General features: G+C 40.2%; 1 protein-coding gene across 3 annotated transcripts; it reads right to left on the reverse strand.

Annotated features, from left to right (window-relative positions):
• Positions 1–249: 249 nt before the first annotated feature.
• gabra1 (gamma-aminobutyric acid type A receptor subunit alpha1) lies at positions 250–26,374 on the reverse strand. Of its 3 annotated transcripts, none has more exons than XM_026373331.2 (10): positions 26,305–26,374; positions 23,980–24,085; positions 20,227–20,339; positions 19,207–19,274; positions 17,495–17,715; positions 16,007–16,089; positions 14,823–14,966; positions 13,927–14,079; positions 4,857–5,059; positions 250–4,329 (listed from the first exon to the last, which is right to left on the reverse strand). In XM_026373331.2, the coding sequence occupies exons 2-10, from the start codon at positions 24,057–24,059 to the stop codon at positions 4,009–4,011; spliced, it is 1,386 nt and encodes a 461-aa protein (XP_026229116.1). In that variant the 5' UTR covers positions 24,060–24,085; positions 26,305–26,374; the 3' UTR covers positions 250–4,008. The 3 variants fall into 3 exon arrangements, with proteins under 3 accessions (XP_026229116.1, XP_026229114.1, XP_026229117.1); XM_026373329.2 differs by lacking the exon at positions 26,305–26,374 and adding an exon at positions 25,474–26,290; XM_026373332.2 differs by lacking the exon at positions 26,305–26,374 and adding an exon at positions 24,836–24,929.
• Between the last annotated feature and the right edge of the window lie 98 nt (positions 26,375–26,472).

Below are 26,472 nucleotides of genomic sequence, written 5' to 3' on the forward strand. Positions count from 1 at the left end.
ACTCTGACTAATCAGTTACTACTGAAATGTTTGACTTAATGTCCAATAAATAACTACTAGATGTGGAAAAGAAGCTACTGATTTAAAAAAGGGTTAGGGTTATGTTGCATGTTGCTTGTATGTTGACTTGATTCATTTGTTTACACTCCCTCGTTTATCCAGTCAAATATCACATTAGCTCACTTTCCATGCACTGCTGTCTTACACAGCTAGTTATTCATACCACAAGGACAGAGGTATAACCACGACTTTCGTTTGTTTTCTTTTTATTTAAAGACTAATGCAGAGAATTGGATTCTACAGGGCCATATCAGAACCAAAAGAAACAAAAAGAAAACATTTACAGAAGGTTCACCATTTACTCTACATACATCAGAACCCTTTGTCAGTATAACTGAACTACCAACACATTCCTGTGTACTGTATGCAGATGTGTGTCTGTGTGCATTTTGAAAGTGTATATATGTTGAGCTCTACTATGTGTCCAGTCTCACCATACCCTAATTAACTTTTGTGCTTTAGAAAATTAGTTTTTTTTTTACATTTCAGTGAAAATCAGAACATAGTTTGTCTGATAAAAATACAAGAAAAAACTTCAGTAGGTATCTAGGAATAACTCAACGTTGAAAAGCAAGTGCTGCTAAGAACTGCAATGGACCTTGCATTGAACATAATGAAAAACTTACCGATGTGCCGACAGATGTGATATTTACATGTCTGCTCTGCATAAGAGTGTGAGTGTAAAAGTTGGAAGCTCATGATTGCACTGTGTCTCATATGTCACATTCTCTATCTGGAGCATCAGGTGTAGCAAAATCAGACCTGGCTTATTAGTATTTGTAAAATGCTCTTTAGCTTTAGTTTGATCCTGGTAGGGGCTTACCAAAAGAAATTCCCAAAGGAACAGTGTACAAAATTCACTTTTCTCTTGTCAAAGCCAAAAGTCTCTCATTGAGATTTAGAAAGGAAAATAAACCAAATGATCCATTTGGCAAAGTAACATTGTCACCTGCCTTAGTTGTTGCAATGACAAACAAGCTCAGGGAATGAACAGAAATACTATTAACAAGGTGATCTTGTTACTGTTTTGCTCCTGGTTTTCCAGTTCAGTCACTTTATTGCATGTCTCTGGAGAAAAAGTGCAATCAACAATGAAAGCCATTTTCCCTTCAACCACCGACAAATCCAAAGTGCAAACAGAAGAGATAATCCAATGTTTTCTTTGATGTCACCCTGTATAGCCATGGTTGCAAAAGAAGAAAGCTAATGGATGCACAGCTGATATAAAAGCTAAGCTTTTTTATTTTATTTTTTTTAAACAATAGCTTGTAAATCTGAAACACAATGGTCAGGGAGAGAAGGTCAATGATGTGGTTCAAAGCTGTTCTTGCATAGCACGAAGCTGACTACATAAATGTAATGTTACTGTTCTTCTAAATGTGCAAAATGCATAACAATAGGTTGATAATACAAACAATATTCATCATCATCTTAGCTAATATCTTCATTAATAGAATCAAATACTGTATGCATTATGTATTTTACATATGTATATATATTTTCTCTTCATGATAATAAACATAGATACAATAGTTTTGAATTCAAATATCTTTATACAACCCTTCACCCTTAAACTTTGCAGTTCCGTGACCCTCGACTTGTAGGTTAAGTGGGTGTGATCAGTAGACCGCTTGCATGTGATTGCAAAGACGTCTGCCATTAGGGGATTCCGCATTGGTCATAATGATAATGCAAAAAATAACAATAGCAACAACCACCAGTGTCTTTTTTTGTTTTGTTTTGTTTCTTTCTAGCGATAGCATGTTCTCTGTACCTTAGCACACAAACACAGGGAATTCTGCAGGATTTTCCGAAGCCTGTTGGCCTGTTCAGTGCCCTTATTTAAAAAAAAAAACATAGTACAATGGCCGAGTATGATCTCCAGCTAGAAATGTGGAGATTTTGGAAAACAATGTTAGAAGAGTTGGAGCAAAAGGCTTCAGAACCCCAGAGGACACAATGCAATGTTAGACCAAATCCAAATAATTCCTAGATTTCTATGTACAGCATACAGATGAAACTACAAGTTGAAGGGGTCAGTGTAAAGCTACAATGGATATCACCCCCAGACTGAGTGTCAGATTCAGGTCCTAAGAAAAGCCCTTGCTAATTAATATTGCTACATTAACATAATTTAAAATGGACTGTTCAGAAACCTTAACGTGCCACATCAGAGAAGAAGCATTTCCCTAAAGTGTTTCTTTTTTTTAAGTTGAAAGAAAATAGAGCAAGCAATGTTCAAGGCAAACACAAAAGCATTCTTTTCACATTTGCGTTAGTTTCTGTTGGTTTTTCTTGGAAGAGGGATTGACATCATGCTACAAAAATATATTCATCTTCGTCACTATCGTAGAACTACAAGACAAGTTGTCTGTGCGAAACACAGCGCCGGCTAAAGTAAGATTACAGTGCCACTTCAACTCAGTGTCTCCTTTCTCTCTTTGTCTCTTTCTGTCTCTGTCCCTGTCTCTCGCTGTTGCTCCTCACCAACAAGCAGCAACAAATGAGTCCAAACGGGCATGTGATACTGAAGGCAGTGTAGCTGGTACTTTCTGAGTGTTATGTCTCAATTTTCAACTGACGGGGAGATGGGGGACTATGGTGAACAGGGTCAGGGGACACAGTGGGATGGAAAACACAGACGCGCCATCAATCAGCAAAGTAGTAGCCATCACAGCTTCAATTCTGAAATTGGAAAAGGCACTTCTCCTCCTTCTCAGTGTGCCCCACCCCCCTTTTAGTGATGCTCACTGTACTTTGCTTTAAATGGCGTTTTGGCAAATGAGGCCCCTCTATTGATCAGAAAAAGCTCAGAAAACAAACTAAATAACTCAGTAACTAATGGGTGTTTTCATTCTAACGGTAGAAAGCACTCCTCAATTTAAGATGATTTTACATTCTGAATCATAACGAGCCAATCTCAGTTTACACCGTTAATGTAGTTGCTGTTGTTGACGTCAGTGTGTACACAGCTGAATAATATTTGACTTCATTGTGAAAAGCAGCTTTGAATGAAATGCTGACTTGGCAAGAAACAGTCACTTAAGCATGGATTAGACCAGTATATACTCTTTTTGTATAAAGTATCATCAACAGAAACAAAAATAAATTAAATAGAAAAGTTTACATTTCCATGAATTCAGTAAACATACCCTTTAGTTACACTTCGCAAAGCTTAAACATAATATTGACATCTCTAACACTTGATAATATTTACAGTGCTGTGAAAGGAAATTAATATTTTCAATGCATGAGCACAGAGATGACTGGATTTTTGTTTTTCTGATCCCTAAATAAATGTTGTGTCCACTGAGACATGTTTATTGCTATTGCAGAAACCCTAACATATTCTGAAGAATGACATAATTAATCTCATAAAACATCTACAGAGAATGGAAGATATTTTGACAGAGACTGGGTGTTTCATTTTGCTGCTGATATCAAATAACCTAAGCCGTCAGTCAGTGTTGAGCTTTTTTTTTTTCAATAAATTTAAATAAAACATAAATAATAAGATGCCTTCCCCATGCATATACACAAGTACCTATTACTTTGTCTGTGATGCCATGTTTAAATAAAATAGAAAAATAAATACTGAAACAAACTAAAGCCCCTTAACAACGTTGGGACATGTGCAGTTGTAGAATAGCATTCTCTTAGCTATATATCTATAATAGCATTTTCATAGGAGCATCATCCAAGACCTGAACAACACCCTTTCAAAAGTCTCTAGTTATCGTTCTTTCTTTTCTTTTTTTTTTTTTTTTTTTGTCTCCATTTTGTTTTTTCAAAATCTCCAAAACATAGGTAAACATAGAAGCAATGCAACAACTGGGAATTCAAACCAGCATGGACACCATATTTGTCTGAAAATAAACACATTTTCAGGAGGAATACGAAAGAAAATCAAATAATTACAGGTAGAATTTCAAAGGAATGAAACATGGATTAGGTTGGATTGACCCCCTGCAATTTGGGCTTCTTATTCAAGTAGGTCGCCCAGTAGACCAAGTTAAAGGTTCCAAAGAGCAGAGGGAAGGCTATTCTGGCAATCCTGTCTATCTTGCTCACACTGTTAAAGGTCTTCTTAGCCTCTGGAGGCTTGGGCTTTGGCTCCTCCTTGGGCTCAGTGGGGGGTGGTGGTGCGCTTTTGGCAATAGTGGCCAATCCAGGGTCCCTGGCAATGTTGGGGGCGAAGGCTGTAGCAGTTGCAGCTGGGTAAGCTGTGGTGTTGTTCTTCTTCAGGAGCGATTCCTTCTTCTTCTTTTGCTGATTTTATATGTTGGAGAAAGTATTGGGGAAATAAAAAGAATAAAATAAAGTTCAGGTCGCAAACAACAGCGCTTCAACTGTGACGTACATTAATCAATGTTTGAAGCTGCTTTATGTCTACTGCACAATTACTAGTGTGAAAAAGTCACAATGCTAAATATTCTGTAAAAATATTTAATAGATTTTCATGTTTTCAAATCAAATAATTAAAATCAGCTATCTAAGAAATAATATTGGCGTCTATTTCTTCTTTTCCCTTTTTCAAAAACAGCTGGAGATTTCAGAGTGCTGTGCTGCTAACTGCAGAACAGAGACAAGTGGAGCAGAAAGCACACGCCGAACACTAAACTATTAATGTTAATGTCATGTTACTCAAATTGCATTTCCTATGAGATGAGGTGGCAGCAACAACTAAACGTCCATCTCCATCTCCGTCACATGTAAAGTGCTAACTACTCTGGTACAAAGATGGAGGATAGTTTCACACTTTTTGATTTTATTTCTGTATTTATGCCTTCAAATACCTTCTCTGGCACCACACTTTTTCCATCCCAGGCGTAACCCCTCTTGGTGAAGTAGTTGACTGTGGCAAACTCAATAAGGGCCGAGAAGACAAAGGCGTAGCAGACAGCGATGAACCAGTCCATAGCTGTGGCATAGGCCACTTTAGGAAGAGAGTTCCTGGCACTGATACTGAGTGTGGTCATGGTCAGGACAGTGGTCACTCCTGCAGGGAGACACACAGACAATTGATCAAATTGAATGCAATGTAATTATCTTTACATTATTTATCTGTACCATCTGTATTTATGAAAAGAAAATGTGTGAAGTACATATTCTGTAGCAAATAAAGCATCCTGAACGGCTGTATAAACTCTAATATAACCCTCATGGATACAGGAGTGATTTAGGATGAAAGTAAATGTGCTTCTTATGTGACCAAACAATGTGCATTAGTTGGTGAATGACCAAAATGTGCTGATACGGTTTGGTTTACGTGGTGGCTCAAGCAGCATGTTGGTCCATTTCAAGTTACTGTAGCTTAGAGCTAGAAAGTGGTGTCACCTGTCATGGAGCATTGCATATTTATGACAGCATGGCCCTATGCCCACTGTGGAGTATAGTGACAGGACCAAACACTATTTTTGTATAAATACGGAACTTCCATTGGGATACTCACCTAACATTTGGCACATTTACTGTAGCTGTGCCACAAAGAATCGGTGCATTCTACATTATGTATTTGTTGGAGCAATCTTAAGTCACCATCATGCCGCATGGCAAGTTATTTTTTATTCATAAATCACATGAGCATGCAGTTTTATTCACATTAATCTATGTGCAGCAGCTGGTGCAGGCTTGTAGCTTGTGCTTTTAATAAACTCTGAAAGGTAGAGATTTCCACAGCTGCAGCTGGAAGATGCAGTTGGCCTCAGAGATACTGGGTGTTGAAAAATAGGCTGTATGTCTAAATACGACGTGCACACTGACGTACAAGCAGTTACAATAAATGAACAATGACAAAACAATACTTTTAAAATTTATGCATAATTTTAAGGATTGTAAGTCAACCATGGAAAATCAAATCTATGAGTCGAGTACGAGAATCTACTAAAAAACGACCTGAAACAGCATTTGGAGAAGGAGAGGAACTGGGTCAGAGCACATCTAACGATGTGCTGCTCACCACAGAACATGCTACTGCAGATGTTTTCATATCAAATAACATCAGCCCAAGGAGTAAACAGTCCATCAATTCATGACGGGAGCTGGAGAACAGCTGGCTTGAACAGGAACTATAAAATATGCAGGGAGCACCCTCCTGCACACATGCTGTATATGGAGGAGGATGTTTATGTACAACTACATGATATTTACAGTATGTACAGTACATGATGCCCCAACACAAGGTTCTTTTAGGAAAATTAATTCTGGGCAAAGTTTTGAGCTGAAAACACAAAAATCTTTCAGACTTTTCAAATTAATAAAACATTTGCTGATACAGATAAACTCTAACTGACAGTATAGAAAGTGAAATAAGAGCCAATAAAATCTCCTTGTGTTTGGTAGCTACTGTGATGTTTCGGGTTATTTTCCTTCACTTCACCCTTTGTTTTGTGGTGTTTGTGTCTAATGAACCATCAGTTCATGCATCAACTCTCCAGCCTCTAACAAAGCTGCTAAATACTATTGATTGGTACTTAGCTTATTATGACTCTTATCGCAGTCTTTGTTTACAGACCATTACCTTTAAAATGATTATTTACAAATCTAAAAAGCCAGTTCTCAAGTTTCATAATGACTTAATGTCAAAGTAAGGGAACCTACGTTATACAGAACAAGTACCTTTAAGATTTACTCTACTAAATCACCCCTGAGTCTAATTAACCAACTTCTCTCACAGATTAAAGGAAGATGATGATACTCAGTTACTTAGTATATTTTCCCTGTAATTCAACTGTTTTCCACCAACATTATTTCTTCTTCTTCTACCTCCTCAGTTCTGATGAAGTGTTAGGTGATGAATCACGGACTCTTCATCCTCCCACTCTCTTTTCACATGCTTTTGGCATTGCCAACTTGGTGTTGTGACATGAAGCATAAAGGATGATTATGATGTTCTCATTAGTCAGAGTCAAATTAATGATTGGTCATTAGCTATAACCAAAGAAGACACCTCTGATTGATATACTTTATCTGCACAGTAGTTACGCAGATGACACAGGGGAGCAATAACAGTAGTCATAGACAAATACAGAGACATGAGTTAAATCCTGAAAGACTGATGAGATGGTTTTTAGCTACAGAATGTTTTGGTGTTCAAGGTTAGATTAATACTGTTCATAACATATATTTATATGATTTTAACTTTGAGTTCAGTGTCATGAACACTAACATCAATGTGTCACTGCTTATGAGGTGGGTGTCGGAACAATCTCCACTGGAGAACAGACAGTGCAAAGTGATTTTTCCAACGGTAGCGTATAAATGACCTCAGCAGGTGGGAGGGCTACAGATGTAAGATGGAGAGAGGAAAGACTAGAACGCCTGTAAAGGGAGCGCTGAAATGAGGAACAACTAAATGGCGATGGAGTCTTATACAGTGTTCATAATTTAAGATACATGGGGTACAGTACTAGGAAAGGATGAAATAGGAGGTGGGTGGAAGAATGGGTGGTAACAGTGGTATCAATCTGTCAGGTATTTCGTTTGCCAGTAAATCAATTAATTTTGTGGGGGAGGATAAAGGCAGCACCACTGGGTATTACACAAGTGCTCACAAAAGCGCCCCAATGATTAGAATCATAAATACTTTAGTGTGTTTGACAAGCTCAGTTGTCATGGAAACAACTCCTCTTCGAACTCCTCCAATGTCTTAATATCAAGAGAGAAAAAGAAATGAAAAACAACCAAAACAAAAAAGAAAGAACGACACACATTTAACTTTGATCATCGTGTGCTGGTTTGTTATTTAAGTGGAGTGTATGTGAGTGAAACACATCTCCAAACTCTAGGAAGAGTTCCCCTTTTGTGTCTTTTTAGTAACAGGTCTACTAAGGAATCGTTTAGAACACTAACAATTCAATTCATTAGAACGTGACTCCGGAGCTGGTTTTAAATGTCTTCATTTGACATGTTGTAACTAATAGACTTGAGGCTTTGAAAGCTGTTAATGAACAAAGTCATTGATCTGGAACGTTCTAACTGGATTAATAGTGGCGTAACTCAATTCTGGAGAGTCCCTTCCACTCAATTTAGCTCAGTATGCACATGCAGCAACACTTAATTTATATGATACATATCTTCTAACAAGGTTTTTGCTTCTGTTTGCACGCTCACTTTCAAATGCACACAAATAGAGTAATGGAAAATGAGTCAAGATGCAGAGAAAGATGGTGTAAGAAAGCAAATTTGGGGAAACTAAATTAGATATTTAAGGTGACGAATGACAAGGTGAGGCCGACAGTCTAAGGTAGTGTGGATGTCACTGCTGCCTCGGGCAAGGAAAAGTACGACGTGCCTACACAAAGACAAACAGTGGGAAAGTGCATTTTTGGAGAATGTGGGGCAGATAATGTCGACGGGTTAATAGGTTTCTGAAAAAACAAGGTAAAGCTTATAGAATTTTGATTTAATGACTATCAGGGTAATCAGTCTGACAGACGTTTTGTTCTCAACTCCCAGCAGATTAAAAAATAAATTGCTCCGGGCAAAACTAAAAGAAATTAAACAGGCTTTAAAATGTGTTTGTCCTTTAAGGTCAAATACTTTTTTCAGCATGAGGTGCAAACTCATAGTTTATAATGGTTATTATTATTGATCTTTCTGACAATATGTTGTTTGCTCGTTTGGTTCCAACCTTTGCACTTGACAGCGTTTGAATGATAGACTTCAGTTAATCTAACCAATCTCAAGCCAGTCAGTAAAATGTATAATTTAACCACTGGATTACAGCCAAACCACAGACAGTTCTCTGTGAGGGGAGAGGGAGCCTACAGGAATAAGTCTCTGCTCTCTCTCTTTGTCTCCTTCTACTCTTCAGGATCCTAGCAGAAATTTGCCTTTGACAGTGTTTTGACTGAGCAGGTAACCAGTCAAACGTGACAATCAAAATGTTGAATGAGCTCAAAAGTACATTGTGAACTTGATGCCTGCTTACTCACAGAAGACACAATGCTACATGCAACTTAAACCCTGTATCAAGACAGGGTGCTAAAGAGGACCTCGCACTAAAACTGCTCTTAATGAACTGTTTTACAAACTGTTAGCTGGCATCTATCACTACAGCCAAACAAGGTCAGTACAGAAAATACTGCACATACTTTGGCATAAGCCTGTAAGACAGTAATACCTCCTGTGGAATGTATTTTACTTCCTGCATTAACCTTATCTCAGAGTTTAGATGCTGCAAATTTTAAATTGTTGCCCAATTTTAACCCTTGCTTTAATAGTTTGTGGGTAATTTATAGGGGAAACAGTGACATTCACTTATTACTATGAATATTCGTGCTTTGATGGGAGATCGGATAATAAACTGGATGTTTTACTAATGAATTAGTGAGCATACCAGTGTTGTATCTTGTAGAGGCTGCTGCATGATTGTTGCGTAGGCAGCTGTCAAACAACTATTTATATTCCCTCAACCCAGTCCCTGGAGTGAAGCTGTCTTTGTTGGCTGTCTATCAACATCTTCACTGTGGTGCAGCTACCCATTTATTAATGCCTTATCAATGACTGAAGCCTCAGGTAGGGGCCTGATACAGAAACACATTACCCTTCAGTATCACTGTGTCACGTTAGATTTACATAAATGAAGAAATAAATTGACATGTTGATTGGCAGGTGAACTAAATGACTGTGCCAGGGAGATTTGTGCCACAAACATACTACACATGCAGTACATGCTGCAGCAGCACTGCCTACAGTGTTGTCAGCTACTAATCAGGAATTTATGAGCACCCGCTGGCATATGACAAGCATGTGCACATATAGTGAACCAGCACTGACTCAAACACATGTTCTCATTTGTATACATACACAGCAAAGCTCCATATTGCACACACACATTCACACAAGGGGTGATAGTCCTTAATGAGCAGATACGTTAAAGAGCTTCATGGGAGAACTAATAAGTACCCAGAGGTGAGGTGAGGAGATGAGGAGGAAGCAAGCTAATCTTTTGAGTAGGGGTGGACTGAGAGAGCGATAGAGTGAGAAAGAACCGTATCAGCACCATCAGTAGTTCTTTCCCTTTGGTTTTTATTTGGACTGCAAATAAATAAATTGCTGACAGTTTTCCACCACACCTATCTATCTATAAACTAATCAGCCTCTTAATCGGCACAATGATAAATAAGATAACTCTACCCACTGCTGTGTGTTTAAATTGCCAATTCATCTACAAGGAAAGCTTTAGAAAAAAAAAGATTTAGTGTACATACTGTAATGTAATTGAAACTGTTTTCAGTGCAGCATTTGTTCATGTTAATGTGGTTTCTGTGTCGGTTATAGGTCTGTGTTAGAAACATTTAGTAAATCTGATCACATTTGGGCTAAGAGAATAAGTAAATGACTGTAGTATTGCAGTATTTGTTTGCTTATTGGTACATAAGTTGATGTATTGTGATTCTGTTCTGAAAGGGAAACCAAGCAGTGAATAGGTGTCTGCAGGAGGACTGACTAATGTGCATGTGTAAGTAAATATACTAATAAAACCCCATAATCTCTTTGAGGTTTCTGTTTTCCTTTACCTACAGTACTCTTCAGACATGAAAATCTGTTTGTGTATATTTAGACTAATTGCCTTTGTCATTCGGACATACAGTATACAACATACAACATCCCTGTGTAATATCTCTAACACGCTGAATGATTCAAAACTGCACCAACTTCAAGTACAACGTGTAACTTCCAATAAAGGTTAATTGCTTGACCAGGATTATTAGAGAAGCTGTGAACAACCTTTTCAGTTTGGGCCTGGTTATGTTATGTTATTACCTGAACAAGTACGAACCCAGACTGTGAGATGTTACGATGACAGGAGATAGTACAAGAGCGTCAGCAAGCACTTGAACATAAACAGAAACACAGCTGCAGCAGTGGCAAGGAGGACTCCAATGAGCCACCCTACCAATAACAAAGGGGGCAGTGGCCATTGTGGAAAATAACACATCTCACAATTTGATATTTGTGAAACGATGCATTCATAATCAGATGGGTAAGTACTTCTGACTTGGGATGATAGTTACTAGACATGCAGCCAGAAAAAGCTGCTCACAGAACAGCACAATAAACATTAGAAACCTGATAAATATTATCAGCAGATTCTCTGCTCAGATGAAACCAAAATAAACTTGTCTGGATCAGATGGGGTCCAGCATGTTTAGCGTGGACTGTTGTTGCAGTTGTTAAATATGAAGCTTTAATTGCGGGTTAGTCAAATGTTCCCGTTGTTCTGATTAACTGGCTTCATTCTTTTTGAAAGCAAATAAAAACTGTATCAAATAGACATGATTTGTAATTACTTAAATGTGGGAGGGAACTAGTGCAACCACTGGAGAACAGCAGTGAATTGAAAAGTAATGAGATGAGGAAGAGCATTTTCTGTTTCCTCGCTGCCTCAATGGTGCATTTTAAGACTAATAGTGGACATAACGATGTCCATTCCTATTTCTAACAGTGAATCCATCTTAATAAAAATGCTCATTCATTTAGTTTCTTAGTGCATTTAATTCCTTATTTGATAAAGTTTGACAGAGTGAATGAATTAAATTGGAACTCCTCTTTAATTCCTATTTGTCCAAAAATGTTAAATGTATTTCTGTTTTAAAACTTTACATGCATGTGACCGAGATCAGGTCAGATTGTGATTTAAAAGCAACATTTTTACATGTAAAACTGCAATCATATGTACATAACGATGTGTATATCTGAAAGGGAGTATATCAAATGTTATTTAACAGCAACCCTGCAACGCTCTCAGCTGCCTCTTTCACAACCCCGACATCTGTCAGCCTTAAATCAAACTCATTGAGTGCAGCTCTCAAAATAATCAGTAAATACAAGAACATAAAGTTGCAACGAGACAAATGGAACCAGAAGCGCTGACACACGTTTCTCCCTGAACACAGCAAACATGTACATGCAGGTGCCAGGTAGCTTGTTATTCAGGTTAGATTTTTAAATATAAAGACATATTGTATATAAGCAATATCACAGCTACTGTGACACGACAGCTACTCTTTCATCCTAATAGTACTAGACACGTGTACAATGGTTTGATATGGCACATAAATCTTTAACTTGACATGATAGCCAAAGGATTAAGATGGCAATGAAAGATCTTGAATGCGCTACGTCTTTTTAATGATTCATTAACAGCGATATTGACACTGTAACCTCTTTGAAGTCTCATTCATCTGCTGTCTCAGATGATGCATATTAATCACATGATTGACCTACCTAGTACACTTGAATGCTGCATTGCGTGTGTGTGTGTGTGTGTGTACGAACGCACGCACATGTGTACACATGCTGCATGTAATCTCATGAAGCAGAACCAGCGATGATAACATGAGGGACACACACATGCCCTAGATAGTTTTTTTAATCTAATCTAGGCCATCCTCATTTCCCCTCAACACGTGACAAGAACCGCAGGTAGCAAGCTGTGGCGCGCACACAAACACACACAAATACACACCCAACTCACACAACAACAGAAAAACATAGCACACAGAGTCAGAAACCTGCTGGATACAGTACAGGTGCAAAATTTGATGCCTGTATAATGTCCCCTGATAAGGGGTGGACCAGGACAGACACTGACATCCATGAGAAGAACAAAAAGAAAGACAGAGAAGGAGCCAGAGAGAGAGACGACAAAGAACGGTGAGGTAATTCAAGGACATTCTGCCTGCTGCTGTGCTTTGCTGCTACCGAGCATGCTGCAGACTAGCAACAAGAGCGGTATTATGTAAGGCCTTAGTGTGACAGACAGACAGACACACACACACACATACACACACAAGTATCGCAGACACATACAAATCCTCACATACACATGCCCAGACACATGCACCCAACACACGCTGTGACGAAAACATCACACACACGCAGGCACAGACACACACTTGTAGATACATTCAGAGCACGTAAATCTAAATTCACACTGAGCCTGGTGGTTGAGATTCTACTGCAGCCGCCCAAAACTGATTAAAGTTCTTGCTCACCACACTGGTGCAGGGACACAATAGAATAGAATAGAACAGAAATTTTAACATTTAATATAGGAAGGGTTTAACGTTTGTCCTTTTATTTTTCTCGTCACGTTAGATGCAAAGACTGATAACTGTGGGTTACTAGGCAAACTCCAAACAGCACAAAAACACTCATGGCCAGGCAAAATAGAGAAATCTCATTTCTTTTATGCAACGCTTTCTTTTGTCTATAATAAAGAATTTTTCTCCAACATTGTGAAGTACCACTAAAACACTCTTGCTTGCTTTTTAGGTTGATAAGCACAAAGTCACCAAACATCAGACAACATAAGCCACTGGAACAAAGAAACTCAACATCTTATTTCAGTAGAAACCTCCCTCTCACTGGTGTCTTGACAGCAAAACATAATCTAATTTATATGTCTCTTTGTCCAATATATAATGAATATCTGAATCTCCAATACAAAAGTAATACAGCCTTGTTAGAATGTTAACCAATGATAAGTGCTCAAAAACAACATAATTAGATTTTTTAAATAAAAATATAACCTAAAATTAGGCAATAATGTTATTACATTACTATGGAAAATTGAATTTTAAGTAAAATTACTACAGAATGTTACGTTGTGTGATACCTTATGACTTTATAAGTGCGTATTGTGTACCTGGTTAATTTACAGGGTCTTTTTTCATTTTATTATCCATCATTTAAGCAGCTCAGCATGTTTAATGTCTCTCTCAGACCCACTGGAGTTTTGAGTGAGGGCCTCATGTCTCATCTTCCACATTTCCAAGAACAGATTTGAAACCTTCTGGTAATGGGCTCATTTCTCTAACCACAGATGTTTAGAAGAGAAGAGAGCAGACAACTCACCAAAGACAGTCCTGGCAGGGACAGACTCTCTGTTGAGCCAGAACGACACTTGGGAGAGGATGACAGTCATGATGCAGGGTAGATACGTCTGGATCACAAAGTAACCGATTTTTCTCTTCAGGTGGAAGTGGGTTGTCATCACAACATACTCTCCTGTAGTCAGCAAAGGACACGATAAAGTCAGAAAGACTGCACACGTAAACCTTTTGCCTTTAAAACCTATATCTAGGACATCTACCGTACCTGCCCCTATAGTGCAAAGTGTCTTTTTTACATTGTTTGGTGTGTTTTGACCTTCAGCTTTATTGTAGTTGAGATTTATTGGCACAGTTGTGGGTGTCATTTGTCAACAGCCTCAATACCCAGACATGATCCATTTCATTACTGCATTCAGGCCCAGAGTTAATGCGACAATCATAACAACAACACTGAGGCTTAGCCTGCTTCTAACAATATGTTGATTTTGAGATACATAAATAACTGGAATAAACAATAAAATAAAGTAAAACTATGTGTCAACATGGTAGATATAGTCACTTGGGCGCTTTATGCTAATAAATCGATGCATGGGCTGGGGCATAGGGTTGTCTCGAGCAGTACTTTCTGCCTGCAGCTAGCGTCACTGCAAACAGGTCACCCATTTTATGCTGTCACTAATTTTTGCCAGTATCAATGGACCAAAAAGAAGAGGTGAAAAAAAGACAGAATGGTCAGTAGGGAAATTATGAATCTGGGACATGGCCTGTCATTTGTAAAGTGACAAACCAACGCCACTTAAGATGCAGATGAACTGATGAAGTTATCAAAACGTGCTGTGTCAGACCATCAGTTTGTGCAGTGATGAAAACTGATCATTTATTTACATGTATGGACAAATCTTTATAGCAGAAACCCACCTGTGCTGGACTGCACCACACCAGAATCCACACTCTGTCCCATCAGATCATACTGGTTCAATCTGGACCCATCATCTGCCACCACCACAGACTGGGCAGGCCCCCTGTCCCACACATAGACCACCTCCGCTCGAGTGTAGGCATCTAACAAGGACAATTGGAGAGAAGAGTTATTTTGCTGCTCGTTGTTCGTCATGTTTCGCCTTGCAGGTCATATTTTTGGAGCTTCCGGGGATGCCAGGTTAAAAAAGACAAATGCACAATGAGATTCCTCTTTTGAATCCTAGACTTTTGTAACACCACATCTTGTTTTGTTTTATTCTGTCTGTCTTGTCTCATTTGCTATTTTAACCAACAGCATTGTGTCTTTCTTTAACCTTGTGACAATATTTGCTGTTTTATTTAACCATTTATATTTTCTAAGAAATATCTTACAATCATGTCAAGTTACATCAGTTCATCTCTCAGCTTATAAGAAAACAAAGAAACAAACAACATCCAACAGGACAATGTGACCTTAAAACAGCCAAGTCACTCTTTTCTTCCCTCCGGCCACCCAACCTGTCACGGCTGCAGCGTGGTTCGGCCACTGCAGAGGAAAGGATGGCTCAACTGCAGACTGCAGCATAAGGAAGAGAGCTCATCACTGAAATATTCAGGGAGTGAGTTCAATTTAAAGGAGGTTGAGGCTGGGTCCTTTCACTCACACTGTGTAGCTGTCTGAGGAATGGCAGTGACACAGTGTGATGTTCACTTCTGTTTCTCTTTTTCTATCTTCCTGCCTCCATCCACCGTCATTGTATCTCTTGCTATGTCTCCTCAAGAATGATGCAGGGCAGGGTTAGCTGTCATTGGTGAGCAGCTGGTGTGATGCTCTGGAAATATTACAGAGAATGTTGTCTTGGATAAACACAGGTCTGTGTGGTGCACGCCTGCCAGGATCTTGCAGGGTCTTGCAGGGTCTGGCAGGGTTGAATGGGGCGAACAGAGGGGCCTTGGCGGACAGTTCCTCCGGGAGAACATCTGTTACCATACTGTCATCTCTTATCAGGGACCGGTGCAGGGGTTGTGCTTTCAGTTGGATGAGATAGTGATGATGCGTCTGAGAGCCATATGTGCATGTGTGTTCATAAGCATGCATGTGAATGTATCTAGACTTGTGTGTGAGTACAGAAATCACTTACAGCTGCCAAACTTCAGTGGACAAGCATGGGCATCCATAGGGAAGTCTTCCAGGTGCATGGGGCATTCTGCTCTTACTGTAAGCCTAAAGAGATTCACACAGACATAGACAGTGGATTAGAAAAACAAAACAAAACACAGTAGCAAGGAAAAACGGGGACGAATGGTGACAGTGCTGGTGAAAAGGTGAGAAAGACAACTGGAAGAATTGAGCCAAGAGAATGACACCAGGCACCAGGAGCATGTGGTGTAGTATTTTTTCCCAGTCTCTCAGCCCCAAACACAGTCGACCTGCAGCTACTGTACTTCTCTGCAATAGAAACGCTCCAGATCCCTGAGCTGTGGGTTTCTATTTCCTGACAGCTTGGTGAGAAACAGCATGTCAGGGCCACCCGTGACACACTAATCTCCCATCCATCCTTTATCCCACTCATCTGTGACAGTAATATAGACTCCGCCTCTATCCCTCCCCTTGCTAGTAAACATGTTAAAACAAATGTTTTATGATCCTCGCCTTAGACATCTGTGTGCATCTAAGTTTGCAATTTTCCTCGATGGTTTTATTTACCCTCCATCTGCTGAAGGCTACTGAGCTCAGGCCACTTCTTACCTTCCTGTTTGCAACAATTTGTACTAAAAAATCTATGAAAACACTATAGAACAAAAAACGCACATGTAGTGATAGAAATAGTTAAAACAGTTTCAGAACAGTTGCTCAGAAAATGCATCATGCAGCAATCTAACAATTTTCCAGACTAAAAACCAAACCCAAAGCCAACAATCAATGGATCTCACCAATCATCATCTGTGTTGGTGAACCCTGACATAGCTTATTCCCTAATGCCACACATATCCATTATTGACAGTGAGTTAAACCACACTGATGGATTAGATGACCGATGTCCTTTCATTAACATGAACATGGGCATTCATTATGAGGTGGTCCCACATACATCATCCTGGTACTGTAAATACTAGAGTAAAACAAATGTGTCTTAATCCACAACTGAAAATCCCACAAATGCACTATTTATACCACTTTCCAATATTTAGAAAGACTACAGTACCCAGGAAGTTACTGAGTCCTGAAACATATATTTGTGACCTGTTTTATAAGATTTAATATACAAGACACCAAATAATCTTAATGTGACTGACTCAAGGGTCTAAGGACAGAGGATGTTGTATGTTGTGCAGATTTTAAATCCCCTCGAGGAAAGCTTGTGATTTGTGCTATTAGGCTCTATGAAGTAATGTGATTTGATAGCACAAGGAAGTTAGAGCCAGGCAGCTCTGCTAGTGGTTTTGGTTTCTGGATAAACACCAGTCTTCAGTCCTGAAACTGTCACCAGCCAAGTTTCGATAACTGTTTATGAAATTACAATTCAGTCCTGCTCTTTTTAATTCTGATAACATGTATTAGCATGTAAGAGTCCACTGATATGAAAATGAAACACGGTCTCTGCTTTTCATGCCACATGTCAGCCTACCTCATGGTGTAAAGCAGCGTGCCTTCCTCTGTGATTCGCAGCAGTTTGTTTGGCATGGTCATGTTGTGAGCCACTGACTTCTTCCCATTGTGAAAGAAGGTATCAGGGGTCCAGATCTTGCTGGCCATCAGGTTGTTCAGACGCAGCACAGCCATGGGGCCTTTAAACTTTAATCTTTCATCCTTCCAGCTTTGTCTGAAGAAGACGTCAATGGTGTACTCCTACAGGTAAAGTTGGGAAGCCGAGAAAAAAAGAAGTCAACAAATAGGGAGACAAAAAAGAGAAAGCCATCCCACACCCTGCAGCACTTTTCCCGTTTACTTTTATCTCCTCGAGCTGGCAACTTTATTTTTCCCTTTCACCTTTTTTCATGTTCTCACTTTTTCTTTTTTTCTGCTCCGTGTCACTTAGACTATCTCATGGTAGTCTTGGCCTAGTTTCCCTGATGGTGCTTGTCTCTTCATGTTAAGGTGCTCTGGTGAACACTGGGAGGATTTTGGGAGGTGTGTGCTTCTCTGGCTGGTGTCTTTTCTAAGAGAATGCCTCCATTGTTAAAGTGTAGTAATTGGTCTCTGTATGTTTACATTTTCTTGCAGTTTATTATTTACATAATTATAGTCAACTCAGTTAAATATGCTCCATGCACATAGAGGATCATTTGGTGTTTTGTCATTTTTGAATTACATTGTTAGGTAAGTGCCACAAATGATCATTGTCAGCATTTATCTTTGGGGAAACGTCTTTGCTCAGTAATCTAAATTACACTGGACACAAAAAGGAAGCACTGGACACAAAATTAGGAAGACATTTCATTTTGAAGGCAGGCTAATGACTATAGCTGAGAGCAGATTTTAATGGTTCCACATGACTGCCCGGCAGAGTAAAGGGAGCTAGTAAAAATTACAGTGGAGCCTGTTTTTTGTTCTCTTTTCCCTTCTTTCCACTCGACCCGCGTACGATAATTAGTATGAGCTAAAACAGAGCTTCAAGGTAATAGAGGAGGATAGGGCAAGGCTAGAGATGGGGAAAATGTTCTTCAGCTATTCCTTCTGGCTTTAACACAGCAGCAAAATAGTCCCGGCTCGAATGTCAGCCACTGCAATTAACTGAGATTATGTCAAATAGAGTACACACAGTTCACGTGCATGTAACAGGAGTCTTTTTTTAAGTGGTAAAAAGAGAGGCAGGGAGACATTTGGATGAGATTAATTGGTTTGCAGTGCACGGGGCAGAGATCAGGCGCTCATGTTTGAACAGCACACAGCTTTTTTTTTTATCTTCCTAACCTGGCATATTGAAAAAGACTGTGGAAATCATAAAAGTGACGTATTGATGCTTCAGTATCTACATGTTAGTCAGCTCCACAGCATTTGTATAGTTCTGAAGCATTAATACCCCATCCACAGACTGAACACACACATATCTGAGACACAGTAGAATTCAACATGCACACACGAGTCGCTGGCTCATATTTATGAGTAGAGGTGACATTTACGTAGAGTGGGATTGCAAACTCTGCCCAAGAAAATGCATTTCACAAATGTGACAGTTTTATTAACACATTAAGAGTTAATAGAATGAATCATCAAAATAATTATTATTTTAGTGTTTTGAGGCCGCTGCGTCTAGAGAGATTAGAAGACAAGGCTGAGGGTGGAGGGACGGGGACACGGGGAAACTAGTGACATTTACAGAGGCGAAAAGAGTCTTACCATGTCATGGTCCGAAACTGGCCCAATACTAGTCACGAAAATGTCAGTCTTGACTTCAGTTACACGCTCTGTTGAAGCAGGAAATTGCCAGAGTGAGTCAGTGGCATTCATTAGCCCCTAACTACCTGTTAATACAAGACCACCTGGCTATAGCCTCTGATCCATTCAATCTATTCAACATTATTTTTAACACTTAGACACATCCACACACAAACACCCAGAACACGCCATAAAAATGCCCACTTTGGATGTCGATAACCATTTCTGCTGGTATTGGTTTCAGTGTCAGCTCCATTACCCAGACAGTGGCTCAATGTCTTAATAAATTTGGGCATTGCTGTATTACTGAAAATATGCCACTCTGGTTCCATAATACTGAGCCAAAACAGGTCTGCTGGGGATTCATTTGTAAGGGGTAGCAGAGGGTGTGTATGTGTGAGAGGGTTCATTCCTAGTGATTCTGAAACTGGAAAATGACAGCCTGATTTATGAATGATACTGATCATAATCCATAATTTCTTCCCGTCGGCTGCTGAACTTCTAGCAGGCTTGGTTTTATTCGCCTGTCTGTTTGACGCCTGCCGCGACACACTGCGTGAACCTCAGTGTCCTTCACACACCAATTCTCACATTCTCACTCCCTCATTTCTTTTTTACTCTATGTTTTTTTTCTCTTTATCTGTTTCTCTGATTTTCCATTTCTGGATTTATCTCTCAGTCCTGCTGCCATTTTGGTCCTCTCACTAACAAAAGGCAGTTGACAACAGACTGAATAGGAGCCCACACAATAAAGCGACACACAAGTACTGGCTGAAAAATCAGTGTTTCACAAATGCACCAGGTGACGAATGAATACCAACCTAACTCCATGAGATTTAGTCATACAGATATGATGCTTAGTGGTAGTGTTGGCAGCACTTTATATATAGCCTTGTGTTTCAGATTTGCATTTTCAAAAAAAACTAAAAAAATACAATGATTCAAACCATCAAAAAATACATTCAGTGCGGGTTTACTGACCTCCGAGTCCTGGCCTGAGGCGATTGTCATAGCCATCCAGAAGGCTGTCTAAGATCTTGGTGAACACTGTAGTGTTATCTTTCTGTTCATCTGTCATGCCGTTCTGCCCAGAGCTGGCAAAGCAAAGAAGATGATTTAAAGTCACAGCTAAAGTCCAAAACCAAAGTCAAAACTGCCAAAAGATTAAGACCAAACTTGGAATATGAATCATATATCAAAGACAAAAGAAGAGGGACTCTTTACTGGAGCGGGCACGACATCTCTGCTGAAATAGATGGTGAAGTGGACTAGTGCACTAGAAAACTGTCAAATTGTGTGTGTCAATAATTTAGCTTGCTGTTGCCAATTTACAATTCATAGTGTGTGACCATAAGGTTTTAGTTCATCCTGACATGAGACGAATAAGCAAGTGACTGTTCAGAGGTCGACTAGAAGAGAAAATCTATTTTTTGGACCCTGTGAAGAACATCCAGTGTTAAAGCTACTTTAACCGTTGGGATGTGAAACAGCATGCAGAACCCATATATAACAGTGAATAGAGAAATCACAACACATTGTTTACATCTTAATATGGTCTCTTAGATCAGGAAGGCATTGCTGAATGTGCTGTTTGAACAACATGAAACAAAATGCTTAGAGATACACCGAAAACACTCACAGTCAGTAATTGTACGAGCAGAGCTTGCAGCATCTCCACGCATAAATATTTCAACACACTCATAATCAGAAATACAGGCCCTAATTACATAGTGTATCATAACGACAGGATCCGGCAGGAATGTTTTGAGTGCATGACTGTGCATGTGCCATTTTAAATTAATGCATGCATGTACTGTAGATTCAAGGTCTGTGCACATATCCAAGAATGTGTTTGCATGTGTGTTAGCAGTGATAAATCTGATGGAAGTCTGCACTATATATCATATGTTGCTAAGCAATCATCATCTCCTTCTTTTTTTAATAGCCAAAAGCATTTGGTTTGATTGCAAGCTAAATAAACAGCAAGTGTTTGGAAACAAGCTCTGCTAGCTGAATGTCTCCAAGGAGAGGGAGAGGTCATCAAGATTAGTTAGCAAAGACCTGCAATAGGAGGGAATAGGAAGAAAATAGGAGGGGAGGCAGGAGGGAGAGTGGCATCTGGAGAAACATGTGAGAGAAGCTCTTAAGAGAAGAGGAGAGTAAAAAAAAGATGGAGATAACAGAGATGAAGGCAGGTGAGATAAGAGCCAGATGAGCGAGGTTGGGAAATGGTGAGGATACTGTTAAGTGAAACGAGGGACTGGTGTCTTAGAGAGACGCAGTTCACAGTTCATCTACAGATCTGAATGTGAGCAGCTAAATATTTGGCTTTCTAAAACAGAACACTCCACACCACACATGAATTAGTCTAAAAGATTGAATGCACTGTCTCTTAATTCACAAGTCCCCCTCTATCCGCCAAAAAGGACTCTGAAAATCATTTCCAGAATTAAAACTGTAGAACCTGTGATGAACGATTTTGTTTTGCATCGCTTTTGGAGGTAAACGCTTTGAAATAGTCAATCTCAAAACAACAATTAATCTGTTTTGTTCAGGTCCGGAAGCCAATTATGCATAAATGCAGAAAAACTGCATCCATGGGACGTCAGCTGAGGCTAAAATGAAACACAATCTCCCCTTTCCCCCCCTTCTGAAATTGTCTATTTCCTACGTTTATTTACGCATTTTTAATTTGCCAAATCACAGCAGGACACCAAAATTGTTTTGGTTTGCCCCAAGGGCTACAGTTCTCTTGTTATCATTTCCACCAACACAGAAAACAAGCAAGGATGTCCCGTAGCGCTTTAAAATTCAATGTTCAATATTAATTCAAATGTATTTAATAGCGGAAATCACAAGGAAAATATATCCTTACAAGTCATTGATAATTAGTACAATAAATGGTTCTGATGAGTCAAAGACAATGTTTTCCTCACGTTCTGAATGAACAGAATACTACAACATATCAGATTTTAAGACAGACATTTTTACAGTGTATATACAGAAACATGGGGGGTGGGGTGGGGTGCAGGGGGTTAGGGTTGTATGTCAAGGAAAAGAGAAGAGCATCGAGAGAAAAAGGTGCAGTGGAAGAATACACATGTTTATCAGCCAGGGGCCACTTCCTCATAAAACATTGTACACCATCCCCATCTACAGGTCATCTGAACAGCAACAGTGCTGTTCACACTCACTGTGCCAGTGCCTCTCTCTCCCTCTCTCTCCCTCTCTCTCGTCACTCGTGTATCTAATTATAAGGCAATTTCTTTTGTTGGCAACATACTGTAGCCGAGTGCTAGGTCTTCCTGATTGCCGTGTCTCGTTGAAATCCCCCTAAGGTGCGCGTGTGTGTGTGTGCTCGACTTCAAAAAGGCGGATTGGATTATACAGTAAATCTTTAGGTGATAATTGATTTGCAGTTTGCAGTGACAGTTCCTCAGTGGAGTAATCAGTACTTTTACATTTTCTCTAATGTGCTCAAAGTACAGCATCCGACTCAGTAAATCAGACCCTCCGCTTGCCAGTCAGTACGTCTCAAACCTAAGCTACAGCTGTGATTACTCAGTTAGATCAAATCTGTGTGCAACAATGATATATCGTAGCACATGGTAAATTTAAAATAGGACACATTAGTCCACTGCGTGTGAGCTGAAACATACTATATACTGTGAGGATGTGTGTTTGTATGGTGCAGTTGTCACAGAGAGGAGAAGCAAGCTATACCATCTCAAGATGTTACCATTCGGTTCAACTGCCTGTGACAGTTCTACTGAATTATTCAACTGTGCAGAAAAGCCTGATCCCCTTCAGTCTCTCTACGAGTCTCCAGAAGAACCACAATGGGATAGGAGCTCAAATGATCTCATCCAGTTTGCACAAAATGGATGTTTTTGGTGTTGTTGTTGCTTAATCTGTAAGTACTGACTATATGCAGTGTTCAATGTCAAACTTATTATTCCTAGGAGTGGAGTCAAAGTCATGTGGAAATTAATGCAGTTTGAGTCACATGGCTGCTGCCTCCTGTCCAATCCTTCCTCTTGTTTCTCTCTGTGTTGATCTGTTTCTGGTTTGGTGACATCTGACACTTAAGTGTTGACATTGACTGTGTCTGTACATCCCCACAGCCGCTGTCAAAGAGTATACGCTCAAAGCTGTGCATCCACTGTACACACTCTAGGTCTGCAAACTGAGAATGTACAGTAGATGTTATCACACTGGGGATAACATCTAGCAGATGCCTAAACAGTGTTTCACTCTCTTACCACAGATAGTGGCTATTTTGACTCCTCGTCTCCTCTCTAACCTGAATACAGTTCCAAACAGGGAGGTGTCCTGTGCGCTGTAAAAGTGGAACCCAATAATCCCACAGATTGCCTCCTTGGCTGGCTGACTGACTGACCGACTGATTTACTGACATATTTATTAGCCAGTTGACCGGTTGGCAAGCACTGAGACCAGCATTAAATTGTTATTTTGCTTTTCAACACAACTGCATTTAATGCTGTGTGGTCTTTGCTACTAGATTCAATTGAAATCCCCCCATTGATGTCTTGATGTAGACAATACTTAGACCTACAACACTGATCCTACAGATAATATTGATAAACACATTTCCAGAATCAGGATATATAAACAGTGTGTGTCTGATTATTTTTCCCATTTATTGAGAATTATCCACTGGTCAAATGTAATACACAGGTCAATATGAGCTTCACAGTTAAAGTTTGGTCTTACCTTTTCCCACCCAGGGCGCTGTTGGCAGCAAGCAAGCAAGCCCCCAGACATAGAAAGGCCGCCCTGCTCCGTCCACACATAGTTGCAATATGAGGACCTTTCAATGCTGGAGGTCAAAGAGAAAGAACATGATCAGCAAGTGGTGTGAGCCAGTGATCCAGCAATAACCCATCATTTCCGTAGGTGTCAATAAACAAGTGGAGGTGAAGAATCAACAACCACCAATGTGGAGGTGGAGGCTGTGAGGGAGGTCTTCTTCCTTTAGAGATGATTTATGGGAGATTTTTGGTCCTGGGTCTTAAAATCTCTCCTAGATTCACTGACAGCACGTGAATCAAACCAAATGGCTCTGCCTCATGCATTGGGCCATCACACAGGATCATCATTTTGAATTAGGTGTCACACTGACAGAGACATATTCTGCACGCTAACTATGTGGAGGACCGAATTTAAATGTCTGCTCGGATTTTCGATCATGAGAAATGGAGCCAGTGTACGACTTTCATAAATGAAACTCAACAGTCACGCACAGGCTATGGCTGCATATGTAGCGCATAATAATTAAGACATAACAAGGCAAGACATCATCGACCACATAAAACCCCCAGTGTGAGCTTGTAGCACCTGTACAGAGCCTCATCTCATGCCCTGCAATGTGAAACGCGGCGGTACCGCAATATCAAACCAAATCCCCTAAAATAGGAGCATTTGCTTCCTCCTCAATCATTAAGCTATGATGTCAGCTGGGTCATAAAGTATGTAAGCAATAGTCTGCGCTATTGTGCATGCAAATCTCAATGCTCAAAGATTCACTGTGCGTTTGTAATTGCAGAACGGTGAAGAAATTAATACTTACATGTGTAAAAAACGCAAAACCAGTATTTGACAAACGAGCACAAAATCCTGCCAATGAAACACAGCCCACAGTGAAGACAATACCCCTGCGACTTGCTTGTGGTGTTCCAAGGTGCACTGTGAGTGACTGGATGTCGGGGACATGCAGTGCTCTATTAAAATGAAATCAAATAAAAATAAATCCCTTGATTGACAAGGATTTGATAAAGCGGGGATGATGCAGATTAACGAACGGAGGAGAAAATCCCGCACAAGCACACTTTCTAAGTTATTCAGAGGGAACGTCACCCTCTCCCCTTCGATATGTGAACATATTAGAGCTGGATATAAATTTAGCATGCAACTGGCATCGCTGCAAAGCTGATGTGCGCTGATGCTGTTTCAGTCGGAGCGCTGTCCGCGGTGCTGAAACCAGCCAGGCTGCTTCCAGTCAGAAGCCTCCACCGACTCCGGTTCGCCGTCTAATTCCCCCTTAAACCGTCTTCATTTCGACGGCAAACTCCCCCTTCTGCTCTGTAAAACTCGTCGATTCTAGCGGTGTCCAGCAACACAAACCACCCCTTTCTAAATCCGAGTGTTACCCCCCTCTCCCCTTCTTGTGCCTGACAAAAAGGCGAGAAAATGGAGAAAATCACTTACAGCAGTCGAGTCGGGGTTTATTCGCCGTCCGCCGCCTATATCCTCAAACTTTTGTGAAAATCTTTTCTAGCTGGACTGAATGAGAAAAATCCTCTGTGATCTCAGATCTGACGAATTTTAGCTCGAGGCTGGAGAAGCGGCTGCTGACGATATGCGCAGGTCTCTCTCACTGTTCATTGGTGAAGCTGTAGTGAGTTGAACTCTCTCAGCCTGTCAGCAACAAAAAAACTGTTCAACTAAACTATCAAATCTGCTCTGTGGACCGAGCTCCCCTAAACCAAAATATATGCTTTGGTTCATTAATCGTGGCTGTAAATAGAGTGCACCCCAAATAGACTGTGCCAAGCGCAGAGCATTTAAATTTAGACTCGGCTATGCCAACCTAATATAAGAGCAGCCCGCCCATTTTATATGCAGCACAATTTAACTTCCACTGCTGTCGTCCTAATCTCTTTTCAGTGGCTGCTGAATAAAAATCCTCTTACATTTTCAACTGGGATCCCTTGTTTTTTCCCCCCATCGCGCTTCCCCTGCCTCTCTCCCTGACTCCTACGTGATGATTTCCAAGGAGATACAATTGACATGTATCAAAAGACCGTCTTGTGATCAGCACAGCTGGGGCTGTTTCGAGGATGAGAGTAGCGTTCTCAAGAAGGACACTAAGTCCTTACCATGAAGCATAAAAAATAATGAAACACGACTGGATGACGAGACTCTTAAACGCGCTGTTGGCGAAGACCTCTCCAAAATGTTAAGAAAATCGTGTTCCCTCACCAGCGTGCACTGATGACAAGAGCCTCTCTGCAATAAAATCCTCATCGAATCACTCACCGTCTCCTAAAAGCCCACGTTTCGCATGGAGACAACAGCACAGTGCCTCTGTTTACAGCCAAATATTCTGCCGCTACAGCCGCGCCACTCCAGACTGAGCTCAGAGCGGCGTGGAGCGCTGAGCTGCGTGAATCTGCAAGGCAGAAAAAAATGGGCTCATGATACCCA

Source organism: Anabas testudineus, chromosome 14 (genome assembly GCF_900324465.2).
Source record: "Anabas testudineus chromosome 14, fAnaTes1.2, whole genome shotgun sequence".
Lineage (NCBI taxonomy): Eukaryota > Metazoa > Chordata > Actinopteri > Anabantiformes > Anabantidae > Anabas > Anabas testudineus.